Consider the following 25,473-nt stretch of genomic DNA (forward strand, 5'->3'; position numbering starts at 1 on the left):
CTCCCACAGCCAAGAAGGTGGGTGGAGCCATGGCTAATGTGCCACATCTCCCTAGCACCCAGACTATCTGTCCTAGCAACGATACTGGCTTTCCTAAGAATTGTGGCTTTAGTCAAATACATCACATCTTACCACTGGATGTGGTGGTACATGCCTTTAGTCTCAGGACTCAGGAGGCTGAGGCAGGAGAATCTCAAGTTGGAGGACTGAGGATGTAGTTCAGTGGTAAAATACCCCTGGGTTCAGTTTCCAGTACCAAAGAAAAAAACAAACAAGCAAAACCAAAAAAATCCCAGCAACTGGAACTATGTAATCTAACAGGTGTTTCTGGTGGGACTTCTTGGACTGGCTTTGTTGGGGCTGGCTTTCTGCTGTTTAACGGGGTGGAGGAGTGAGGTCAGGCCAAGGGCCTTGGGAGTGACACACTGGGTCCACAGGAGTGGCCTCTGTGTGGGGAAGGCTCCCCAGGAAGAGTAGTCACAAAGCTGAGCCACGCGGTGGCACTTACGCCCGGTGCAGCGCTTCCAGTGCTCCTGGCCCACAGTCAGCAGCTCCTTCACTCCATCGTCCATGGCCTTGGTGAACTTCCCCACCGCGTCACACTTCTGTTCTCTGTGGTCAATGGGAAGGACACCAGTGGTGTGGGAGACACAGACCAAACCTAACCCAGCCCTTGTTTTCCTGCACGGCAGCAACTGCCCTTTAACTCAACAAGTCTTAAACAGAAGAGGCTCAGATTTTTAAAATATGACTTAAAAATCTGCCACTTACATTTTAGCTTTGCTTTCTTTCCTCAAAGAATTTTAACTAAAACAGAAATTCTAAAGTAAAACTACCTCTTGAGTATTTTATGCAAGGAAATTCTGTGGTTTCTAATGGTAGTTATTGCTAAATTCATTCCACCGAGTACTTTAACAAACAGATGAAAACCTGGGTACACACCAGGTAGCCTTGCCTAAGACTCAAGCTTTTGAAGGGTGTAAAAAGCTTATCTACTAACCTACAAAGACCACAATATACTGCTGAATGAAAAAAGCAGTTCATAAAATAGAATGGAAGGGCTGGGAGTATAGGTTAGTGGCAGAGCATAGCTTAGCACATGTGACACCCTGAGTTCCATCCCCAGAGCACAAAAATAAAATAACATAAAATAACAAAAAAACATAAAATGACATAAAATAAGAATGATTAAGGGCTGGGGATGTAACTCAGTGGTTCAGTGCTTGCCTAGCACGTGTGAAACTCTGGGTTCAATCTTTAGAGCTGCAAAAACAAACAAACAAAAAACACTAATTAAAAAACATATAACTGAGATTATTTCTATTTAAAAAATAATTCTCAGTAGTTTGATATATAGAGTAGAGTTTTGAAAACTATAATACCAACATATGAACATTCATTTTTTTCTTGTCCATATTTTTAGTAATATATAAGCAAAAGAAAAAAATCTTAAAATTAAAACATCCCAAGATTGCTTACTAGTCCTTATACAGAAAAGGAACTACTTCAAAATTCAGCCAGTCTGTTTTAAAAAAAGATGACCCGATGCAAAACAGATGGAAAAAACAGAAAAGCCAGGTTAGAGACTGCATCCTTCAAAGTGGGGCTCAGGATTTCGGCTTGTTGGCTTCTGAGTGGGTACTAGTGGCTCTGGGCCACTTGGTCTCATCATACTTTACTGGAACTGACTAAGACTGTGTCAACTATGGAATCACTGACTTTAAGGTAAAAGAAATCAGAGCTTAATCTAAAGTTATGGCAGAAACATGGCACTTCCTTCCAAACACGGTGAGTTCCTGAGTTCTGACCAGGAACCCTGCTGGCGTCATAAGCTCCCTTCAGCTCCAGCACAAACACCCTGGCCAAGACTGCACGCCACGCAGGCAGCTGCAGATGACTGCACTGAGAGCAGCTGTCAGCGTCTCTTACATCTCTGTTAAGTCCAAGTCAGGCGCCTCTGGTTCCATGGTGGAAAATATCATGACTCCCACCAGTTCGTCTTTCTCAGCCTTCCTCTTCCCAGTTTTCCATTCCTGCAAAAGAGAACAGCATCACAAAGTCAGATGCACAGCAGAGTCAGTGGGGTCTTCCAGATTCCCGTGCCGGCTCAGTTCACTGGTCATCCTCCTCTTCCTCCATTCCATTCTCCTGCATCAAAGGCCAGATGCCTGCACACCTCAGTGTGTGACCTGCACCACTGCCGAGCAGTCCTCACGAAACCACGTCTTTTGAGAGCAAACAGATTTGGTCACATGCCTTTTCCAAGGCTACCAAGATAAACACAGTGACTATAAACACACCCTGTAAATTTTGACCATTAGCTGTTTTCAAAAAATGGTTAGAGCTTTTCTAAAATACAAGATAGGAACCAGTTTTATGAGATATTTTTAAAAACTTATTTTAAGACACACACACACAGTGCCCATAGCAGAAATACACAGAGCAACACACCCTCACACAGAATGTGTGAGTACACCTTGGCCAAAAAAGAAAAGAGCTGGTATTCCAGAGGCCCTTGGCTCCTTCCTTACCACCCTTCTCCCCGACAAGGGTGCCCCTATTCTTTCTTTGACGGTTTTCATTTCCTGCCTTTTTTGGTTTTAACATTTACCCTTCCCGCCACCCCCACCATTACTGTTCGGCCATTTTTCTGAACTTGCAAAGAGCTATCAAGTATGCACTGCTCTGTGCCTGGGTCCTTTGGTCAGCCATGGAATGATCTACATCCACACTCCTGTGCATGGCTGCACGTGCTACTGCATGAGCATTTCCCAATGTGTCCATACACTCTGCTAGTGGCAGCCACCTCTCCCTGTCAGTAAGGGATATGCCCACCTCTTGGTGTGCATGTGCTGCACTCCGTGGTACCTGAGTGCACATGCTGGATACTGGTTCAACTACGGTAGGTAACACCAGACTGTTTTCCAAGCTGCTCTTACCCATTTCCATTCCCCCGAGCACAGTGAGTCCAGTGGCGTCTCACCTCTCCAAGGAGAAGCGTGGCTGTCAGTCTCCTCATCTTAGCCATGTTGGTGAGTGTGGACTGGTGTCTTGCTGTGGTTTTAATTTACATTTCCCTGATCGTACTGGACTGATTGTCTTATTGTTTATGTGGGTTTTTATAAATTCTAAATACCTTCATTGGGTATTTACGTTGCAAATATCTTTTATCTAAATAGCCTGCTTTTTAAAAAAACTTAATGGTTTTTCTGATAAAAAAAAAAGTCCTTAGTGTTACTGTAGTCTAATTTATTCATCTATCCCCAAATGCTCAGTCTTGTTTGTGTCTCACTTCAGAAATCTTTTCCCGGGCTGGGGATGTGGCTCAAGCGGTAGCGCGCTCGCCTGTCATGCGTGCGGCCCGGGTTCGATCCTCAGCACCACATACAAACAAAGATGTTGTGTCAGCCAATAGCTAAATAAATAAATAAATATTAAAAAAAAAGATTAAAAAAAAAAAAAAGAAATCTTTTCCCATGCTAGGGTTATGAAGATAATATCCTAGGTCATGTTCTAGAAGGTTCATTACACTGCCTTCCACATTTACATCTGAAATTGGTTTTTAAAACCTTGATACAATGGAAAATTTCAAACATATATGAAAGTAGGGCTGGGGATATAGCTCTGTACGTAGAGTGCTTGCCTCACGTGCACAAGGCCCTGGGTTCAATTCCCAGCAACACCAAAAACAAAACAAAACTCATATGAAAGTAGAGAGGAAAGTGTAAGCCCCCACAGACTCGGCTTCAATGACATCAACCTTCTGTCGCTGTTCTTTTCTGTCTCATTAGTTTATTATAAGAGAGAATGAACAATTTTTACATTATGAAAGATTTTAGAACTTCAAGCAATAGGCAGCTTCATGTGGTACGGTCCACACAGTGACTTACTCAGCCTACGCACTTTCCAAGACTGTCACCATCTCTAAATAGGAAATAATACTTATCAGCTGGGAGCAATGGCTTGTGCCTATAATCCCAGGTACCTGGGAAGCTGAGGCAAAAGGACTGTAAATTCAAGGCCACTAGGCAACACAGTGAGACTCCAACTCAAAAAGAAAGAAAAATTAAAAGAAAAAAAAAAGAGATAATTAAGGAAGAAAAAAATTCTTCACTGTCTAGACCCATTTCAATGCCTCCGTATCTGGAAGAACTTTACCTCCAACTTCCCTCCCCCTGGTTGCACCTCTACACTCTTACCCTTGTGACGGCTGCTTCTGCTGCCTGCATTACTCTTCCTTGAGACTTTCCTGGGAGCACACCCTCCTTTGGTCACAACTTCAGCTGCGTGCCCTGCAACTAACATTCATGGAGCAGAAGAAACAGCCCAGACCCTGTCCTGCTGCAAGGCCCACCACACAAGGAGACTGCAGTCAGCTCCAGATGTGAACATGGGAGAAGCTGTCCAGAGCCCAACAGGCCCAGCACTGCTTACTGAAAAAGCTCTTGTTCCCTCCCTCCGTGCTCAAGGCTACTCTATCCTGTTCTCTGGGGCTGCCTGTCTATCCTTTAGAGGAGAGAGGGGAAGAAAAAAAAAAAAAAGAGGAAGGAATGAAGAGAAAAGGAAAGGCCCAGAGGCACCAGCTCGGTGCTTCCTAAGCTGCCCGAGCTGCACTGAGCTGAGGCCAGTGGCGCCCTTCTAGAGCATCTCGGCTCCTCTTAGCACTTTTCCTACTCATGACATTTTTACTGTTTTTTAATCTGTGAAACACAGTATTAGAAATTTTATTTAGGTCTTCTTTTACTTATCTCAATAATGTTTCATAGTTTTCTATGGAGAGCTTTCTTAAATTTCTTCTATTTATTCCTAGTTATTTGACACTTTGGATGGTATTGTAAATGATAGGCTTTTGGGGTTTTTTACTTAAAATCTTTTTATCACTGACAAATTGCAATGTCTTATCTCTAGCTACCTTACTGCTCATTTATTTCTAGTAATTTCTATGTATTTTCTTTGGGATTTTCTATGTTCACTACTATATGAGCTACTAATAGCCATAGAACTCATTTTCCTAGTTCTACAATGTCATTTGGTAGGAGAGGAAAACGTGGCCCAAAGAGAACACATGCCCTGAGCAAGATCATGCAGTGGTCAGAAACAGAGCCCAGGCTGGAAGCATCCTGACTCCAAGTTCTCTGTTTCTCTGACACACTTTTACCGCATGCTGATCTGTCTTTGAAGATGGCAGCCATGAAAAATAAAACGACCCGTGATGAGGGTTTACTATTATTTGTACACTATACTATGTAAATACATGACCTTCAGATATGCTTTCTACATCAAATCCTGGGCAAATCACACAATTGGGACTACTGAAGTCCTTTGGGTCATCATGAGACAGCAAACCATGAGGGGTCCGTGTAGCTTCCATAGCTACCAAGTAACAAAATGTTAAAAACCTATTTTCACTTCAATATAGCTCCATGACATACTACAGATTAATGCTGCCTCTTAACAGGAAAGCCAGGATTTGCGGAGCAGCCTGCAAGACTAACAGATGACCATACAAACTTACAAAGAAACGCTAGAGGACCTCAGTGTTTTCCAATTCCCTCCTTGGTGATATGCAACACACCAAAAGTGCCTGTCAAGTCTAGAAAGAGGTAGTAACTGAAAACTAAGCCCAAATACTTATACTGTGTTAAATATGTGTATATGTCTGTAAATACACAGATAGGGCCCTAATATTTAGACAGTGTGTAAATGTGTTCACTTCAACAAGAGAAAAGTACCATAAGAAGTTTAACAAGTAAATCTCTGCCTGAAAGTTCCAACAGGATTGATGGTATTCTACTATGTGGTTTAAGACATAACCTCATAACATTTTTTTCCAGGGTCATAATATATTTAGCATCTGCTGCTGTCTGAATGAACTCAAGTTTTTACACTTTGGACTATTTTCTAAAATACACAATATTTTTTATAAGAGAAGTGAGTTATGGAGAAAACCCCTTTAGAGAACATCTTTATAAATTCCTTTTCAAAGCGACCTGCCGAAGAGACATAGTACAGTGTACAGTAAATGCTCATCAGGAGAGAAATCTATTTCCTAAGCAGACATAGTGAGATGTCAAGTAGCCAGTTTTTTCTAATTTTAACTGTAAGAGAAGACTTCTGTCAGTACGTGGCCCCTGGGGTCACAACACAGTTATGGGAAAGTGACTTGGCTCTAGGAATGGTTCACCAGGTTCTGCTTTCCTCCTGAGACGCTACAGCACTGTGAAGTCGAAGGCATTCAGGAACCGTCACTGGTTCCCTTCACCTGATGTTGACAGCTGACAGCACCTTCCTCACCTGAGGTCAGTAAACAACCTGTCGCCCCCACACACCCTTCAGCCTGCCTGCCCCTGCTCGGCTGTGACCAGACGTTCCCAGCTGGAGGGGCCTCTGCCTGGCAGCTCTTTCACTGCACATTGAACTTCCTCTGGTGGGATTTAGGTTTCTGTGCCCTCTTTGTCTCTGAAGGGGTGACAAACAAATTCCAAACAGCCTAGTTTTAGCTTCTAGACAAATTCAGTGTGATCGTGGCAAAACTCATTTCCCCAAGACTGTGACAATGAGTTGTCCTACCTTCTCATCTCGGAAGTTTAGGAATTGCTGGAAGACCTCACTTTCAGAGATCACTGGGTGCCGGCACATCCTGGTCATCCAAGCCTGAAGTCTCTCCATGCGCATCTTTATAAATTCCTCTTCAAAGCGACCTGCCGAAGAGACACCGCCAGTGACACACAACCCTCTCTAAAGTGAACTGCTATTGTTACGACTGAGAAGCCATTTCTGTGACTGCTGGCTGTCAGTAGAAAGCATTTTGTAAAAGGCAAACCGTGGGAATTTTTCAGCATTCTAAAAACCATGCAACACAGGATTTCTCAAAGGCTTACAGGAAGGATATCACAGTTTTTAAGGAATGAAATTCCAATTCAACTTATCAGCAAGGCTTTTGTGTGTCAAAAATTAAAATTTTAAGTAAGTCTTATTGGAATACAATAAACTATCTCTAGCTCATGAGAGTAAACATTAGGCCAGTTCCTTGGTGGCCACAGGAAGCCCCAGAGGGAAGAAAGGAGGAAGTGGAATTCAGTAAGTCACTCTCCCAAAGTACGTAACATTTCCAGAGCTGCAGAAATACAGCTGAGTGCACATAATCCTCACTTAGCACTGTACTCAGTACTTGAGCAACTCAGGACTGTTGCTTTATTTCTCCACTGTGTTTTAAAAAAATTAAACTGAAAATAGGCTGGGGAAGCAGCTCAGAGGAAGAGTGCCTGCTTAGTATGTGCAAGGCCCTGGATTCAGTCCATGTGTGCACCACAAAAGAAATCCAAAGAAAACACCCAACAAAAAACAAAAGCAAAAGTAATTTTTCCATGAATGTGATAATGAAAGTTATTATCCTAGAATTTTTATGGTTGCATTAAAGTAGAGCTCAATGAGCAACGTTGCTATTTTAAAAGTAGAAAGTCAGTTTGACAAGCATGAGGTATCAACAGCAAATCAACACCAAGGATTCAGGGGCCTGTGAAACAAATTCCACTATGACCAGTGAGGATACCACCGGATCCTCTCCCCAAGAAGTAACTACAAGGCTGGACAGCAGTGGCAAAACCACATCAGTCCTCTGCAGATAAGCAAAGGCAAACGGCCATCTCTCCCAGTTCCTGTGAGCTTTCCCACCCCTGCTGAAAGTACGCCAGGGCAGAGCACTATGGAGACTGGAAGCGCTGCCTTCTTGCCAGGGCAGGAGGCAGTTCACCTATGTGAAGCCAACAGAGGGAGCTGCCTGTGTTTCAGATAGGAGTGGAAGTGACAATGGTAGAGGCGGGTGAACAGGGAGCACCAATGACACTACAGCTGAGATGGCTGAGCCAAGCACATTCCAGGCTCAGGTTGTGCACAAACAGTAGCAGCTGGACCAGGCCCACCTGAAGCTGCACACGTGTGAAAAGACAGGAAAGGGCTCAGGAAGCCTGGTGCAGCAGCACACACTCCACAGTCCCAGCTACCAGGACACAGTAAAAGCCAGGGCTAACTTGGAAATGACCTAAGCTTTGAAAATACTCTCCCTACCTACAGCTACCTGGACAGGACAGAAGCCCTATTGGCATGAATTGCTGAGCACAACCTCTGTCCAATCAATCACTGGCCTCTCACCAATCCACATGGACACAGGAAGTAAGACTGATAAAACAAACAGGGCTGGGGTGTGGCAGTGCTCAAGAACTTGTGGTGTAGTATGTGTGAGTGAGGCCCTGGGCTCAAATCACTAAAAAAAAAAAAAAAAAAAAGGCTTTTGAAATATAACCACATATAAAAATAACTAAGCTGCAAGGGAGCCAGAATTCAGAGATTCTGCCTATGAAAGTTACTTAACGAAGCAAAAACAACTTTCAGGGAAGAAAAATCAGAATTTACAGTTGCTAAAATATATTCCCCAAAATCTCTAGTTTTCAACAAAAAAATGAGAGTACTGCACAGAAACAGCAAGATATGATCCACACTGAGAGAAAAAGCAGTTGAAAGAAGCTGTCTTGAGTGTCCTAAGATGTTGAATTTAGCAGCTTCTACAAATATGTTGAAAGAACTAATGGAAACTTGTTTTAAAAAAATTAAACAGAAGTATGATAAACAATCAACAAACAGCTTCTCAAAGAGATGGAAATTATTTGAAGAAGAAGAAGAAAAAAGAACCCCAGGGAATTAGTGGAATTGAAAGTACACTGACTGAAATAAAAAATTCCCCCTAGGGGCTCAACAGCAGATTCAGGATGGCAGGAGACAGAATCAGAGCATTTGAAGACGATCAATATAAATTCTTTAAGATCAAGAACAGAAAGAAAATAATAATAAAATGAACAAGCCTTAGAACTCATCAAGCACACCAAATACCTGCAACGGGAGTCCTGGAGGGAGAAGAAGAAAAAGAAGCAGAAAAGATATTTGAAAAAATAATGGCAAAAACCTTCCAAAATTTGATGAAAAACTTTTATCTACACTTCCAAGAAGTTCAACGAACCTCAATAAACTTTGTATTTGTACAACACATACAAAGGGATCCTCACCAAGATAAGCAGAACTAAACCACTGAAAGATGCAAACAAAAAGAAAATTGTGAGAGCAGAAAGCCTGGTGCCGTCTGTGTGTGAGGCTGCGGAATGAAGGGCCGGCTTGGAATTGTCCCAAGAGTTTGTTAACTAACCAGTGGTTGAAATTTAATGATTTTTATTCTACTGAAAAACTTCATCCTTGTGAAAATTATTCTGACATAGCTGGTTTGTCTCTAAACTATGCCTTTGGAAGTTATTTTATGCTTGGTAAGACTTTCATACCAGGTTCCAGAGACTAATTTAAAAAAAACCACCAGTAGGAGGATCTCTCATTCCTCCACTTTATACAAACTTTACTTGGGTTTTCACCAAGCATGCCATGATACTATTTGGCATCCAGGGATAAACCCAATTCATTCAGTATTATTTCCCAAAGAACCAAATCCACAAAAAATGTTGGCTAGGAACTTTGTAAGGATATTGGTTATGAAGTCCACAGAAATGTCATGACATCCTCTACTGGGCTTCCTCCTCCTCTCCTCCCAGGGCTCAGGAGGAGGAGAGTTTGTACACCCAATGACCTGTGGCAATCACAGGCAGAAGGCAAACCAGAGAGAAGCGGGGAAAGGCGGCTCTGTGTGCCTCAGTCTCCTCGGCACACATCCCAGTCAGCAGGCCAAAGCACGGCTGTTTTCAGACTGGGGGACTTTGCTTTCTTGCTTCTCTCTACCGCCTACTTGGAGGCATGCCCATATTTCAAAAAACAAACAAAACAAAACTTAATAGGGAAGGAGAACTGTGACTCTGAGGTGCTTTAAATAGCACTGAATTATCTGATTCAGAGTTAGTAATGTATTAAACCTAAATGACACAAGAAAGCCCCACAACCCTGAGACAGTCATCGAACCTTTAAATCCTGTGGAGCGCATGCTGTGCCAACCAAGAGGCCAAAGGTGAGTGTCAAACCAACAACAGACTGAAATCCAAAAATACGAAGAAAGGCAGGACTAATGTTTTCATGGAAAGAAATCTGAAAGCTGACACTTAAGCAATGAGGTGGCAAAAGGAGGGAGAGTGTCTACCCTGGGCACAGGCAGGGGGGCTCGGGAACCCTGTGGAGGAGGTGGCTCACTTCCACTCTCCACCTGGCTCTTCAAGGGGCCTCATCAGCTCACCAGCAGGGCTGCTGGGATGTGTCCATCTACCTAGAAGGGAAGCCCTTACTCTCTATTCTGAAATTTCTGGAAAAAAATTTTCAAAAAAGAAAAAGAGAAATTTTAAAAATGAAATTTCCACCCCCCCATTTCTAGAAAAGTAAATATTAAACTAAGTAAAATACAAAGTAAAGCTTTGAGGGGAATGACTCTCCTCCCAGCCCCTCGGGTTCCTCACTCTCTCTTTCCACCCAGGCCTTCCAGCACTGTGGTTTCCTTCCACTGAACATTTCCCGCTATCTACTAAACCCCCTCCTCTCTCCTCTGGAAAAAGCTCAGTGTCTCCAAAAACCTGTGTAATGAGCCACAGCGGCAGTGTCCCTGAGCTCGCACACCCAGATTCCACACCAGGCTAGGGATGAAGACCAGAGAACAGGACAGCTCCCCAGCTCGGGAATAAATCCTGACTGCTCGTTTACAAGATGCCCTGGCATCACGTGGTTACTTACCAGAATAATTTGGGGGGAGGGAAGTGGTGAGGGAAGCAGAACACTTTAAATAAACAAGAAAAGGGAAAGGGCAATAATCAATTACAAACACCTCTGTAGAAAGTGACACAGCTGGTCTGCATAGCCTCTTTACATTATTTAGGTCACAATTTTTATTTTCATTTTAGGCTTTCTAAATAATCTCTATTTTTTCAGGTGTCATTTTTTCACATTTAAAAAAAATGTACCTATTTCTTTTATAGGAGAAAATAAAGACAAAGACTGCTGGAATCCAGGGTATACCCACTAGAGCTCTGATAACAATTTGTTCCTCCCAGTGTGGGGGATCAAAACTGCTAGCAAATTTTATCAAAAATCCCATTAGTGTTCAGGCAACATCCAGACATTACCAGAACATCTGTTCTGGCTCTCTTTTCAGATGTATTATCTACTGTTCCCACACTTGGGCACCCTGCTGCTCTAGAGAACCACATCCCCTTGCAGGAGGCCAACCTGACTGCATCCTTTTCCTTGTCCTATGCTCAGCGTGACACACACTCACCTGTGACCTGCTTGTCTGGAAGAGAAGGGATCGGAATGGCTGATCCAAACTTAACCAGGAGACGCTCATACAACCAGTCAAAGTGCTTATACCTGTGGTTTACAGATCGATTAGTGTTCTACAAAATAAGGGAAAGAGATGAGAAGTTACCAATGTCCACTACAGAAAACAAGGGGAAAAGCAAGCAGCAGACAGCGCAGGGAGCACGGCTGTGTCTGACACTGTGCACTTACAGTAGGTGTTAACTGATATTCAATGTAGCTCTTCAGACCATACATTTTGGAGCCTTTCCTGGGATCTGCTACCACACAGTCAAATGTAGAGGTAGGATAAACCCACATCGGGCCATAATCTCCAACCTACACAATGATCCAGGAAAAGTTAATTTTATAACATGGAAAAACAGTTCATACAATTGGTACAAATCAGTAAATGATTCTTTTAGGTTTATAAGTCCTCTGGAAGGTTATTCTTACTCCTCTTCAAGAAGGTTCATAACTGGTCTCTGTTCCTATAAGAGGTCACATTTGAAGAACACACTTGTTAGGATGAACACACTTGTTAGAACACACTTGTAGGCAGCCTGGCCCACAAGGAGGAGAAACTGGCTCCCCATCTAGGCAAGTACTGGCTGGAACACAATGCCTCTCTCTAGATCAGTTTCTCAAGCTATTTGTGAAAAGCCATTTTTAAAAATTTCCCAATCTATTACAGACTAATAGTTTAACAAAGTAAAAATTTACACATTTGGATTTCTCAATGATGTCAAATTACCATCAAATTTTCTGAACACTCTCATTTTTTGTAACTTAACTCTGGGTGAATTAGTAACAGTTTTCAACTGGGCAACTGATCTGTGGATGATAATTCTGAGTAGCTCTGTTCAAAGCTACAGAAATGGCTAATTGGATTGGCCAGGATCTCACATCCATGGCTTTACTGTGGGCAGGGAGTTTTTATTTTGTCTCTCAAAAGCAAGAATTAGGCCAGATGTTTTCTCTTGAGGCTGTCTGTGCAGTGGGTTGGCTCACTTCCTGTGCCGGGTATTCCACCTGCTAGGCAAGGTTTACCAAAAGTTTGGCCCCATTTTTTCTCCACTGCCTTTTCCCATCTGTAACCAAGGGGCAAAGGCATAAATTCAGGTGAGGCTTCTTAGGCTTCCACTACAAAACTGGGGTTTCACTGGGGATGGGGTGAGGAAGGGAACTGGGCTAACTTCTCTGTCGGGGTACCGGGAACGTGCATGTAACCGTGGAGCCTGAGGATCATTTCTGCCAGGCACTGCTAACTGCCAACAGGTCTGCAGTCCTGAATGAGGCCATTTCATCTTGTTTAGAACTATAAGGCTATAGAGGTGGCTGCGGAAGATATGGGTCCTGGGGCTCACACACAGGCTCCTGATATCACTCCCTGAATGAATGATAGTTTCCTGTTGGCTCTGGATCATCCATTTCAGAATGAATAGAAACTTACAGATTTCTGAGATCCAGACTGTAGGACCAGTGGATCCCATCAAAGAACATATAAAGAACAGGAGTCTTGGGTGGCTCAGCGGTAGAGCGCTCACCCAGTGCTTGTGAGGTGCTGGGTTTGATCCTCAGCACCACTAAAAAATAATAAATAAAATGAAGATATTGTATCCAATAATAACTAAAAAAAGAACAGGAGTCCTTATGATCTTGAGGATATGTTAACTTCTTGAATTGGAATAGAAAAGTACTAAATTATGTAATCTAGGAATAAAGTAAAAAAAAACAATATGTTAAGGGAACACTTTCCAGGAAAGAAATCCACTCAGATTCAGGGAGAAATGAAAATAGTTTATAAAACAGCTTTTAATCTCACAGTTAGAAAAAGCAAGAAGAGTAAAAAGGAAATGAGAAGACCATGTGTTTTGGCTTGAAAGAAGAGAGCTTTGAGCAGGCTGAGATCTCTGAGGGAAAACCAGCAAATTTAAGGGAAAAGAGTGACAACCAGTCCTCTTTCTTTCTCAAGGTGGGCAAGGGAAAAAGTAGGATGAAGTATGAAAGTCCAGAGGTCTTTAGTCAGGAAGGCAACCGAGGACTGAGTAAGGGACTAAAGAGAAGATCTCTGAGAACAAACAGCCATGCTGTCCCCAGAGGGCCAGAATGCAGGAAGCTCTCTGAAAGCTTCAGAGTAGAACCCGAGGGCACCTTGGGGAACTTCCCTCATGACTGGCACTGAGGGGCAGGGTTGGCCATGTCCCCGGGGCCATATTTCACTAGTGGGAAGGGCTACTTGTACCTTCCAAATAGAGAAGCAGGTCTCTGGGTTCTCCTGGCTTCCTGAAGAGTGTGGCTCTGCTCAGCTTCCCTTTTCATGCAAGAGGCCCTCACAGGCAGCCCTGCCTCTACCTAAAGCTCGTGAGACAGGACCAGACCCCAGCTTTCCACACTGGTCCACCACTGTCACCCCCAAGACAAAGTCCACTTTATGAAGGTGAGGGCAGAGCCATGAGCTCTTAATTCTGTTGAGTTCTAAATTTAACCAAAAGAATAATTACACACACACACACACACACACACACACGTAAAGGGAACACTTCCAGGAAAGAAATCCACTCAGATTCAAGGAGGAATGAAAAAATTATTAAAAGCCTGGCACAAACAAAAAAATCAAATAATTGTTAATTCAACTACTACTTTTGGTAAGGTATACCCCAAATTTGCTTTGAGAGAAAAGATAAAAGGGGCTCCACTGTCTGGAGGTTTCTAGGATTTGAAGCTTTTCAAAGATGTGGGAACAAGTAATTAAAGCATCTAGTATGATGCCTGCAATTTCATCAAGTCCAGAACCAAAAAGTATAGAACCAGACCAGTGTCTCCTCATCCTTGTTGGCAACATGGCAATTCTACCCGAGGCGGCCGCACCTCACATTTCACAGGGTTAAGTGGATAGGGTCAGAAAATAGCCAGAATTTCATTTGGGAACATTCAGCTAGATCAAAACATGGGATGAAACCAAAGAGCCTGTGTCACTCTGCATAATGATCAGTATTCTAAGACAGGGAGAGTCCCTCCTGGTGTTGTTAGGGCCCAGCTTCCACTGCTTGAGCTGACAGCTGGCCTTCCGCAAGAAGCACTGTGACCAGCATACTGGGAAAAGGACCTGATTCTGACATGCTCGCGCTTTCCAAGGTGGAACTGAAACATCTGAACTGAGCTTATTAGTTAAAGTAGGTAGAAAAACAGCATGCAAAATATACACATTAGAAAAGGTATTAAAAGAATGTGTCTATGAAGTGTTGCTTCGATAATTTCAAAGATTAAAAACAAAGAATATCTGGATAATATTCAGGCACTAATTTATGCTAATTATCTTTAACACTCCTAAAATACTAGGATATCATCAATTATTTGGGACATAAAATCTGTTTAAAAATACTTTCCAGAAGACTGATAACCCTTTTAGCCGTAAGGCATTAAGAAAGACCTTAATTAGAAACAAAGCAAACAAACAAAAATGAACAAACTTACGATGATGGGAATTTTCTCTTTGGGTTTTGCTAGTTGCTTGGCCAACAAATACTGTTCCATTCCAGGTTTTGCAAATCCAGGAAATCTAACCATGAAGATAAATGCTGTGAGTCTTAATGCCTTTCCTCAGAAATTTTCCAAGTCTCACCATGTTTCCCTGATACCCCAGCTTTAACCTTGTTCTATCTTTCAGATGCACCAGAACTGGAGTGTGGTAAATAAAACCTGATGTAAAGAGATTGTTCAATGGCCAGCTCATCATTTAATTATGCTCCAGAGCAGTTTGATTTTAGAAGGTGTGATATTCATTGGTTCCCTGTTTGCCTAACTGGATCTGAAACCATCTATTACCAACATTGTAAAGGGAAACCTGAAAAAGGCCCCTCCTATGCCCTATTACCCAGCACACCAATTTGAGTTGGCCACATGGAGCAATGGGTACACAAAGGCATTCTACTTCCAAAGTACAGGTGCCTTTTAACACATTCATGCAGGGTGACTACAGTTAGGCCGAGAATGCAGACTCTGTTCACAAGCATCTGTGCCATTTTATTTTGGAATGCTTTCAGGGTCAGTATATGAGACAGGATAGAAGTCTTCATAGTCAGCAGACCCCAAGCATCATAAATGCATATGGCTATAACTCTGCATTCAAAGGAAATATCTAAAACTGCAGAACAACTAGAATAGGTGCACAGTGATCCAAAGTGCTACTTCTCAAAAAGAAAATAATGTGTTTTAGAATTTACTAAAAAATCCTGAAAGCAAAATACCTAAAATCGGGGGGAAAATTTACTTTTACAAAGTCCCAGCCCGCTTCTAATTTCATTCATATACCGAGCCAAAGGCCAGCATGATGCTCAGGGGTTGGTACCTTTCTTTCATTCTTTTTTTTTTTTTTTTCAGCTAGTTTACTTTCCTTTTTATTTATTTATTTTTATTTTTATTTTTTTTTATTGGTTGTTCAAAACCCTACAAAGCTCTTGACATATCATATTTCATACATTAGCATACATTAGCTTCAAGTGAGTTATGAACTCTAACTGGCTTCCCAGAAGTCCCTATACCCTAGACATGCTTTAAAACGCAGCCCAGACAGGGAAGAACAAAGAGGAGTCTTGGAGTTGGTGGCTCTGGATGTGAACTGCAGCTCCAGCACTCAGGTGGTTTCCCCAGAGAAGAATGGAACTGAAACATTCTTGGGTGATAAGGGAATTGAGGGGTGTGAAGAACCCAGTATGGAGATACTCAGTGCAGCCTCGGGGGGATCCCTCTCTGTGCTTCCTCAGCATTCTGTACTCAGATGCCTGCTACACAATTTATCCCTCTTAATGCCACTGTCCATTTACACACTACAGCAGACTAGAGAGACTTCAGAGAAAGTATTAGTATTTCCAGGACCTGAACCAGTCCTGAGGACATACTAAATACTTAATGAACTAGCAGGCTAACATGGTCCTTTCATTAAAGGACCTCTGGGAACCAGATACTGCAATAACTCCCTGACCAGACGGTGATTGAGCTGAGCACAGAAAGCACATCACATTTTTTAGTATTCTTATGGACCATGACAAAATTCTAGCATTCTGTGTACATCCAGCTATGGCAATGTAATTTATTAATTATTGAGCATTATCAAAACAGATCTTAAAATGCTCAAGCATATTTAAATTATTTGTCTCCCTTTTAGAATAAGGCTTATATTCCATGAGTTGAATACAGCTGACAATAAAATGAATTGCTGAAAAGCTGTAAATACATTTTTAAAATTTTCATAACTGTTCAAAGTGACACTTGTGTATTAGTCTAGTTAAGTAAAAATGCATGTGACTTCAATTATTCCCAGCACCACAGAGAGAAGGAAGCCTGAGAAGAATAGGGTTACACGGAGACTACTCTAGTTTGGCTTCAACCTGGAATGACATTTTAGAGCAGAAAGAGGGCTTAATTAAAGCCAACCTCTTTGCTTTAGAGACAGGGAAACTGAAGTTCAAACATGTCATCAAGAGAGCCAGTGCAGAGCAGGGCAGAGCAGGGCAGGGCAGGGCAGCTGTGTGAGTCAGCCTCACACAATGGCTAGGAAACATGGCCACTGGTTTTTCTTAGTCTCTGCTTTTCAAAATCGGTCCAAGAGACAGTTTATATTTAAATGAGATTTAAACATTATATTAAGGCTTAAAGAACAACTGAGAGAAATAGACATCACTACTGACCATATTGAGAATTTCAAATTTGAATCTAAAAACAAGATATGGTAATAATGAATGACTAAATTTATTATGCACCTGACCATGAAAACACATAATGGAAGACACTGGAGAGAGGTGGAAGGGACCTACTTAATCCCTGGGGTGATTTCAATAGACTCTGGAATGTGTGGGCCTCCTCTGGACCTTGGCTCCAGATAACAGCCAAACATTACGTTTGCAGTTCTTTTCCATACACATTAAGAACTTTTTTTTTATTAGAGCTTTATAGTTATACATAGTAGTTGGGTTCTTCCCAACAAATTAACACATGCATGGAATTCAATCTCAGTTCATGATCCCGACTTTTCCCCACTCCTTTTCCCTCACAGTTTGTCTTTCTCTATTCTACTAAACTTTCTTTCACTCAATCTATTTATTTATGTCAGACTGGTTCTTTTTACTTATACATAAAGGTGAGGTTCCCTGTGGTATACTTATATATGCACATGAATTTTTAAGAATCCACTCTGCATGACCTCCCTTTCCCATCCCTCCACTGTCTCTTGATCATCTTCTTTTACAAAAGTGATCTTCCCTTTATCTTTATGATATCCTATCCTTCCTTCTTCTTTCCTTTATTTTACTCTAGCTTCCTCATGTAAAAGAAAACAGCCTTGAGTTTCTGAGTGTGGCTTATTTCACTTAGCATGATATTCTCCACTTCCATTCATTTACTGGCAAATGCCAATAATTTCATTCTTTTTTTATGCTGGGTAGAACTCCATTGTGTGTGTCCACATGTGTATACATATAATACACAAACACACACTCCACAATTTCTTAATCCATTCACCTGTTGATTGGCACCTGAGTTGATTTCATAATTAGGCTATTGTGAGTTGTGCTGCTATTAAACACTGGGATGGCTGCATTGCTATAGCATGCTGACTTTGGATTTTTGGGAAAATACTAAGGAATGGGATGGCTGGGTTATGTGGTGAGTCCACCCCTAGTTTTTTGGGGAATCTCCATATTGCTTTGCAGAGTGGTTGCACTAGTCTGTAGTCCCAACAATAATGTATAAGTGTATCTTTTTCCCCAAAAGCTCACCTGCATTTACATTTGTTTGTATTCTTGATCATTTGCCACTCTGACTGAAGCAAGATAAAATTTTAATGTAGTTTTGATTTGCATTTCCCCGATTGCTAGAGATGTTGAACATTTTTTCATATATTTAAACCAATCTTGCATCCCAGAAATGAAACCCACTTGTTCATGGTGTATTTTGAATGTGGTTTGCTAATATTTTATTAAGAATTTTTGCATCTATGTTCATCAGGAATATTGGTCAGTAGATTTCTTTCCTTGTTGCATCTTTGTAGAGTTTTGGTTTCAGGGTTATACTGGCTTCACAGAATGTATCTGGGAGTGTTCCCTCCCTTCAATTTCATGGAATAATATGAGAAAGACTGGTGTTAGTTCTTCTTTAAAGGTCTTTTCTGGAAGGCTTTTCATTGCTGTTTTAACTTCATTACTTGATATTAGTCTGTTTAGATTTTCTATATCTGATTCAATTTGGGCAGGTAACATGTGACTAGAAATCTGTCAATGTCTTCTACATTTTCCAGTTTATTAGAGTATATATTTTCAAAATAAAGTTCTGATAATCCACCAGATTTCAGAAGGGTCTGTTGTGATATCTCCTTTTCCATTTCTGATCTTGTTGACCTGAGTCTTCTCTTTCTTTTGGTTAGTTTAGCTAAGGGTATGTTAACCTTATTTATCTTTTCAAGGACCCAACACTTTGTGACACTGATCCTTTATGTTGTTTTCTTATTTTCAATTTCATTGTTTTTGGCTCTGATCTTAATTACTTCCTATCTTCTACTGGTTTTGGAGCTGGTTTGTTCTTTTTCTAAGGCCTTGTAGTAGAGCATAAGTTTATTTATTCAGGACCTATTTTTTAATGTAGGCACTCAGTGCTATACATTTTTCCCTTAGAACTGCTTTCATACTGTCCCAGAGATATGCTGTATCCCTGTTCTCATTAGTTTTTAATAATTTCTTTATTTCTATCCTCATTTCTTCTTCAACCCTTTCTCTTTTTTTTTTGAGGGGGGGATGTTAGTACCAGGGATTGAACCCAGGGGTGCTTAACCATGGAGCCACATCCCCAGTCCTTTTTGTTTTGAGATAGGGTCTCACTAAGTTGCTTAGGGGTTTGCCAAATTGCTGAAGCTGGCTTTGAACTTCCAATCCTCCTGCCTCAGCCTCCTAAGCCACTGTACTACAGGTGTGTGCCATCATGCCTTGCCTTTGAACCATTCTTTTTTTCTTTTTTTTTAGTTGTAGATGGACACAATACCTTTATTAAAATACATTTTTATGTGGTGGTGAGGATGGAACTCAGTGCCTCACACATGCTAGGCAAGTGCTCTATCACTGAGCCACAACCCTGGCCCTATTTTGTATTTTATTTAGAGACAGAATTTCACGGAGTTGCTTAGCACCTCGCTTTTTGCTGAGGTTGGCTTTGAACTCAAAATCCTCCTGCCTCAGCCTCCCGAGCTGCTGGGATTACAGGCATGTGCCATCGCGCCCAGCTGGGGGTTGATTTTTAGCTCCCCTGTGTGTAATTAATCTTTTGAGTATACTTTGTAGTGTTGGCTTGGTGCTCATGAATTCTTTTAGCTTATTCTTGTTATGGAAAGTATTTGTTTCCCCCTTGGATTTGCTACTAGCTTTGCTGAGTATAGTAACTTTGGATGGCAGTTGTTTTCTTTTAGACCTTAGAATATCTCATTCCAGGCCCTCCTTGATTTTAGGGTCTGAAGTGAGAAATCAGAAGTGAGCCTACTGGTTTGCCTCTAAATTGGATGAATATTCTTTAATAACTACTTTGAATCATGAACTTGGAACACTTAAAAACAAGTATTAGTAATTTTAGAAAACAAGCTATTTGAAACAAAAGTACCTGAAGAAGAAGAGTACTTGAAGGCTCTGAGGGATGACATACTTTTTTGTCCTTCAAGTTACACTATGAAATATACTATATAGACTTACTAGAATTCTCTACCAAAAATCTTACAGTGCTAAGTCATATTCACTCTTTGCCACATGCATTCTTGTTAAGCAGTAAGATTGCAAGTATTATAAAAAAATATTTTTTCTTTAAGATAAATCTGAGTGAAAATAGATCTCGGGAACATATTCATTGTAGTCTAGGAATACGTGCTTTGGGTATTGATGGCCTGGAATTCTGGCTAGGTCACTTGCCACCTGTGTGAGCTTGAGCATTACCTGACCTCCCTGGCCTTCAGTTTTCCCCCACATTAAGACAGGGACTATATGTACCACAAAGGGACATGAAAATGCATGCAAATGATTTTGTACGATGCCTGGGACATGGTTAGTTATTAGTAAAAGAGTAGAACTTTTAAGAGACAGCTGTTATTGCCAGGAATGGTGGCAAATGCCTGTAACCCCAGGGGCTCGGGAGACTGAGGCAGGAGGATTGTAAGTTCAAAACCAGCCTCAGCAACTTAGCAATTTAACAAAACCCTGTCTCAAAATAAAAAATTTAAGGGACTAGGGTTGTGGCTCAAGTGGTAGAGCGCTCACCTAGCACACGTGAGGCACTGAGGTCGTTCCTCAGCACCACATAAAAACAAAATATTGTGTCCACCTAAACCAAAAAAAAATATAAATAAATAATGAAAAATTTTAAAAAAGGGCTGGGGATGTTGCTTAGTAGTTAAGTGCCTCTGGGCTTAAACCCTGGTATCCCCCCCTCAAAAAGTGTAGCTGATATTAATATTCTTTTTAGCCTTCTTTAGCTTTAAACATATATTTACATTTCTTATTAGTAATTATTTTTAGCAATGATAGCTAAATATATCATGGAGTTTATAAAGTAAAATAAAAGTTATTTGGTAGATCATTAAATGGAATAAATATTTTGCTAATACTATAAAATGATTTTAAAAAATCAACTTGCAAGCTAAGATGCAAATTAAAATGGCCAAGCCATATCCAAAACTCAATAGATCACTGAACACAGAAGAAGCCAACTGCCTCCTTGTATTTTAGATATATTACTAAACTCAGAGCCTGGTTTCCTCATCTCCTTTTGAAGCTTACTTGTTAAGTGGCAGCTTCATGGAGGAAGCCCCAGGACGACTGTTTCCCCGCTGGACACCTGCTTCCGCTGACTCTGAGTCCTTAAAGTAAGGAGAAGAGGACTTGGGGTCATCCCAGTCTTCATCCCAGTCATCGTCATCACCAGTTGCTAGAGGTGAGAACAGAAGAACATCAGTAAAAAAAATAACGAAATAATAAAATAAAATTACTTAATTTTCTGATAACAACTACTGAACAAACTAGTCAATTTTTTGACAGGCAAAAAAAAGGATGTAGTATAGGAGTATAATGTAGGTGTTAAGAGAACAGGCTTTGCAGTCAGACAATTTTAGGCTTGAATCATGACAAAAGACAAATGATAAAAGACAAAAAAGTGCAAAAGATAAATTAGAAACAAACAGGGTTGTCAGGTCAACTGACTTTTGACAAGGGCACTAAGACAACTCAATGGGGAGAGGATAGACTCCTTTATCCATGGTTTTACTTCCTGTAGTTTTAGTTACCCAGAGTCAACCATGGTCCAAAAATATTAAATGGAAAATTTCAGAAACAAACCAGTACTAAGTTATAAACTGCACTATTTCACATTGCATGATGAAACCTGGTGACTTCCTGCTCCATCCTACTGGGGATGCAGATGACCTCTTTGTCTGCTTATCCATGCTGGATACACCATCACCTATCAGTCAGCCAGCTGGGTCATGAGGTGGACTGGCTGAGGTATCTCAGTGTTCAGGTAACCCTTATTTTATTTAATAATGCCTCCAAACACAAACATAGTGAGGCTGAAAATTCAGATGTGACAAAGAAGCTGTAAAGTGCTTCCATTGAGCAAAAAAGGGGGAATTCTTGACTTAAGAAGGAAAAAAATCATGGACTGAGTTTGCTAAAATCTATACTAAGAACAACTCTTCTATCCATGAAATCAGGAAGAAGGAAAAAGAAATCCTTGCTAGTTTTGATGTCACATCTCAAATTGCAAAAGTTGATTATAGTGTGTGATAAGTACTTGGTTAAGATAGAAAAAGCATTAAATCATAGATTTTCATATTGCAATTTTGGATATCCACTATGGGTCTTGGAACATATTCCCCCAGAGAAGGGGGACTACTATAACCCAATTAGAAATGGACAAAAGACCTAAATAAACATTTTTCCAGATATACAAATTGCTGACAGATTTATAAAAAGATGCTCAACATCACTAGTCATCAGAGAAATTCAAATCAAAATCACAAGAAGGTATCATCATCTCACAGGTGTTAGGATGGCAATGATCAAAAAGTCAAGAGATACAGAGTATTGGCAAGGGTTCAGAGAAAAGGTAATCCTCGTGCATTTCTAATGGGAATGTGGGTGGGCAAACACTGAGTGATTTCACTTATATGTGGAATCCTTGAAAAGATGAACTTACAGGAGCAGAGAGAAGAATGCCAGGGGCGGGCAGGACAGGAGAGGAGAGGAGGAGTCCAGAGGGAGGCATACAGTCTCCCACAGCCCAGGTGGCCCCTTACTCTTATTCATGAAACTGGCCCTTCAGGTGTCTGAATCTAGGACTCCTTGACTGAGACAGGACTGAACGTTATAATTCATGATGGTCTACATTTGGACTCAGGGTTTGTTTGTTTGTTTTCCTTTCTCTTTTTTATTAGTGAATAAGAGCAACTATGAACATTTATTTTGAATAAAATCTATTTTTAACTCAGATGACCCAGTGTGATACTGTGATATAATAAACATATATTTGATCTCTGCCCCAGTTTCTAGCAAAGGACTCCTAAAATACTTGTAGTTTCCAGAGCAAGAGGAATGCTAGGTGAATTTTTTGTTCTAACACAGTTATCTCTTGGTATCTGGGGGTAAGAGACTGTGATTGATTTCAGGACTGACCACCCTCAAAGTCTAAAATCCTCAGACACTTCAAGCTCGTTTTATTAGATGGTACAGTATTTCCATTATTGCTTACACATACATCCTCCTGTATCCTGTAAGCCATCTCTAAACTGAATATCTATGCTACATAGACAGTTGTTACAGTATTGTTCAGGGAAGGATGACAAGGAAGAAAAATGACCCTCTGCAATACATTGGCAACAGTAAGTGAAGTGCTTCCTTGAGCTCTGCCAATGGCTCCAGCAGATTAATGGGACCCAAACAGGGCATCCCATGGCTGACTCCAAGTAGGCAGCGTCAGGACTGAGGTACACCACAGGACCCCTAGCCAGTCAATACCTGCTGCAAAACTGCTTGGTGCGTAGAGTTTGGCCACTGAAGTGTGCCGTGTGCGCTAAGCGTGGGAAAAACAAAACCAGACTGGTTTTCTTGCCTCTCACCCAGGTTCCTACCAGTCACAGTGGGACCCTGTCCTCACCTGGTCCTTGGTAAGCTTGGGGGTGGCCAAAGGCAGAGTCCCAGTTGTTGGCAGAGTTTCTCTGGGGGCCAGTCCCCTCGGGCTTGGCCCCCCAGCCATCCGAACCATCCCAGTTCCCAGATTTGGAGGTGCTCCAGGCTGACCAGGGGTCATTGCCACTGCTGACCTGGTGTGAGGGGGAGAAAGATATCCGTGACTTCTGGAAAGTGTGACTTAACTCAGCAACAACCGAACACAACACAAGTGCTGAAAAAAGCCAAGAAAAATTCTTAATTTTAAAATCTCAGTATTTTTTCCCTTTGAATGTATAGGAAAGCACAAAATGGGAGTATTGCCCTCCTTTTCCTGGTATCAACATCCTGCTGTACTTTCTTAGGAACTCTGATTACAGAAACAAAGAAAGTAGTAGACTAGGATGGAGCCCTTTTTCTTCTTCCTCCCCAGAAGTAACTTTTTTGTGTTCATTCCCATGTGTTTTGTAATTCCACCGCACACGTACACACTCACAAATAACAACTGTTTTATGGGTTAAAATTGAAACAAGGGACTGGGGTTGTGGCTCAGTGGTGGAGCGCTTGCCTGACAAGTGTGAAGAGTGTGAAGCACTGGGTTCGATCCTCAGCACCACATATAAATAAATAAATAAAATACAGGTATTTTGTCCATCTACAACCAAAAAAAAAAAAAAAAAACTGAAACAATGTCATATTGTATGTATTGAAAGTTGTTTTTTCACTCAACACTGTATTTTGGATTACACATGATGATGATGAGGACCTGTTTTATAGCAATCTGTTGTATTTTTAGGCTTTTATTTTTACTTGAAAAAGTAATACAAGCACAGGAAAAAAATTTCAAGTGGAATAAAAGGATATGCAATTAAACATGCCTACTACCCTAAGATGCCAGTAACTCTTTCAGAGACAACCACTACTATCAAAAGTCAAAACTGCAACAAAATTAGTTATAGATCTAATTGGCTTTTATTCAAGATTCATGAACTGGGCAGTTTCCAACCTACAACACAGAATGAGAATTCAGAGGGCAAAGGGTTTTTTTTTTTTTTTTTTTAAGGTAGGAACAAAAAATAGAATAATAAAAACAGCTGAGTAGCTAAATCAGGTTTATTTATTTATTTATTTTTTGTAAGGAATAAAGCCTTTTATATGTAAAGGGCTAATTTTTGCTATAAAGGACTAAAAAGGACTTCCTTCCTTCCCCCAACTCAGGTGGACTCTCCTGTTTTCTGGAAAAGCTGGTCTCCTTGGGATGGATCTGCTTCCTTACATTTCAGTTTGCTTAAGGAGCATTTAGCAGGAAGGATCCCATTCTGGTTTGGCCTAGTCTGCTGGGGCCTAGGACAAGAGCCAGGCCAGAATAAGGGACTCTTGTATTTCTGTCTAACCTGAGTAGACATTTACTGCAAAATCCAAAGCACAGAGATTCTTTTTTGTTTTAAAACCATGTAAGTAGGTCCAATTCTGCATTCTGTTCTATACTTTGTTTTCCTCTTTTTTGGCTGGAGAGGGGGGTGGGAGGAGGGTTACTGGGAATTGAATTCATCCCCACATCCCCAGCCCTAGTTTGTATTTTATTTAGAGACGGGGTCTCACTGAGTTGTGGAACACCTTGCTTTTGCTGAGGCTGGCTTTGAACTTGTGATCCTCCTGCCTCAGCCTCCTGAGCCGTTAGGATTACAGGTGTGTGCCACCGTGCCCAGCTTTCTCATTTACTGGCATGATATATGCTCTAAGGTGTAGCAACACATATGGACACAATAATGTTCTTTTACATGTCTCCAAAGAATTTCATTGTATTTAATTCCCCAAATTTAATAAATTCATTTATCTTATTTTCAATACAATATTACAATGTATAGTTTTGAACATCTTTTCCTATGTATCCCATAGAAATATGAGAAATGCTCAGAAGAAAAATTCCTGGGATAAAGATATGTGTAATTAGAATAAGTGGGTTTTGTTGGGATGCTTTTACAGAGACTGCAGGTGTGTTCCCTCATTCCTACCA

The 25,473-nt window shown here is 41.1% G+C and overlaps 1 protein-coding gene across 2 annotated transcripts in view; it reads right to left on the reverse strand.

Annotated features, from left to right (window-relative positions):
• Snx9 (sorting nexin 9) overlaps positions 1-25,473 on the reverse strand; it is a 66,097-nt gene that overhangs the window by 12,691 nt on the left and 27,933 nt on the right. For both annotated transcript variants that reach the window (XM_076858087.1, XM_076858088.1), the window contains 8 exons: positions 23,446-23,611; positions 21,075-21,222; positions 14,746-14,830; positions 11,482-11,607; positions 11,249-11,366; positions 6,571-6,701; positions 1,930-2,033; positions 509-612 (listed from right to left, as the gene is read on the reverse strand). In XM_076858087.1, the coding sequence (XP_076714202.1) occupies positions 509-612; positions 1,930-2,033; positions 6,571-6,701; positions 11,249-11,366; positions 11,482-11,607; positions 14,746-14,830; positions 21,075-21,222; positions 23,446-23,611 (982 nt within the window). The remainder of the gene's footprint in view (positions 1-508; positions 613-1,929; positions 2,034-6,570; positions 6,702-11,248; positions 11,367-11,481; positions 11,608-14,745; positions 14,831-21,074; positions 21,223-23,445; positions 23,612-25,473) is intronic.

This window comes from Callospermophilus lateralis, chromosome 6 (genome assembly GCF_048772815.1).
Source record: "Callospermophilus lateralis isolate mCalLat2 chromosome 6, mCalLat2.hap1, whole genome shotgun sequence".
Classification (NCBI taxonomy): domain Eukaryota; kingdom Metazoa; phylum Chordata; class Mammalia; order Rodentia; family Sciuridae; genus Callospermophilus; species Callospermophilus lateralis.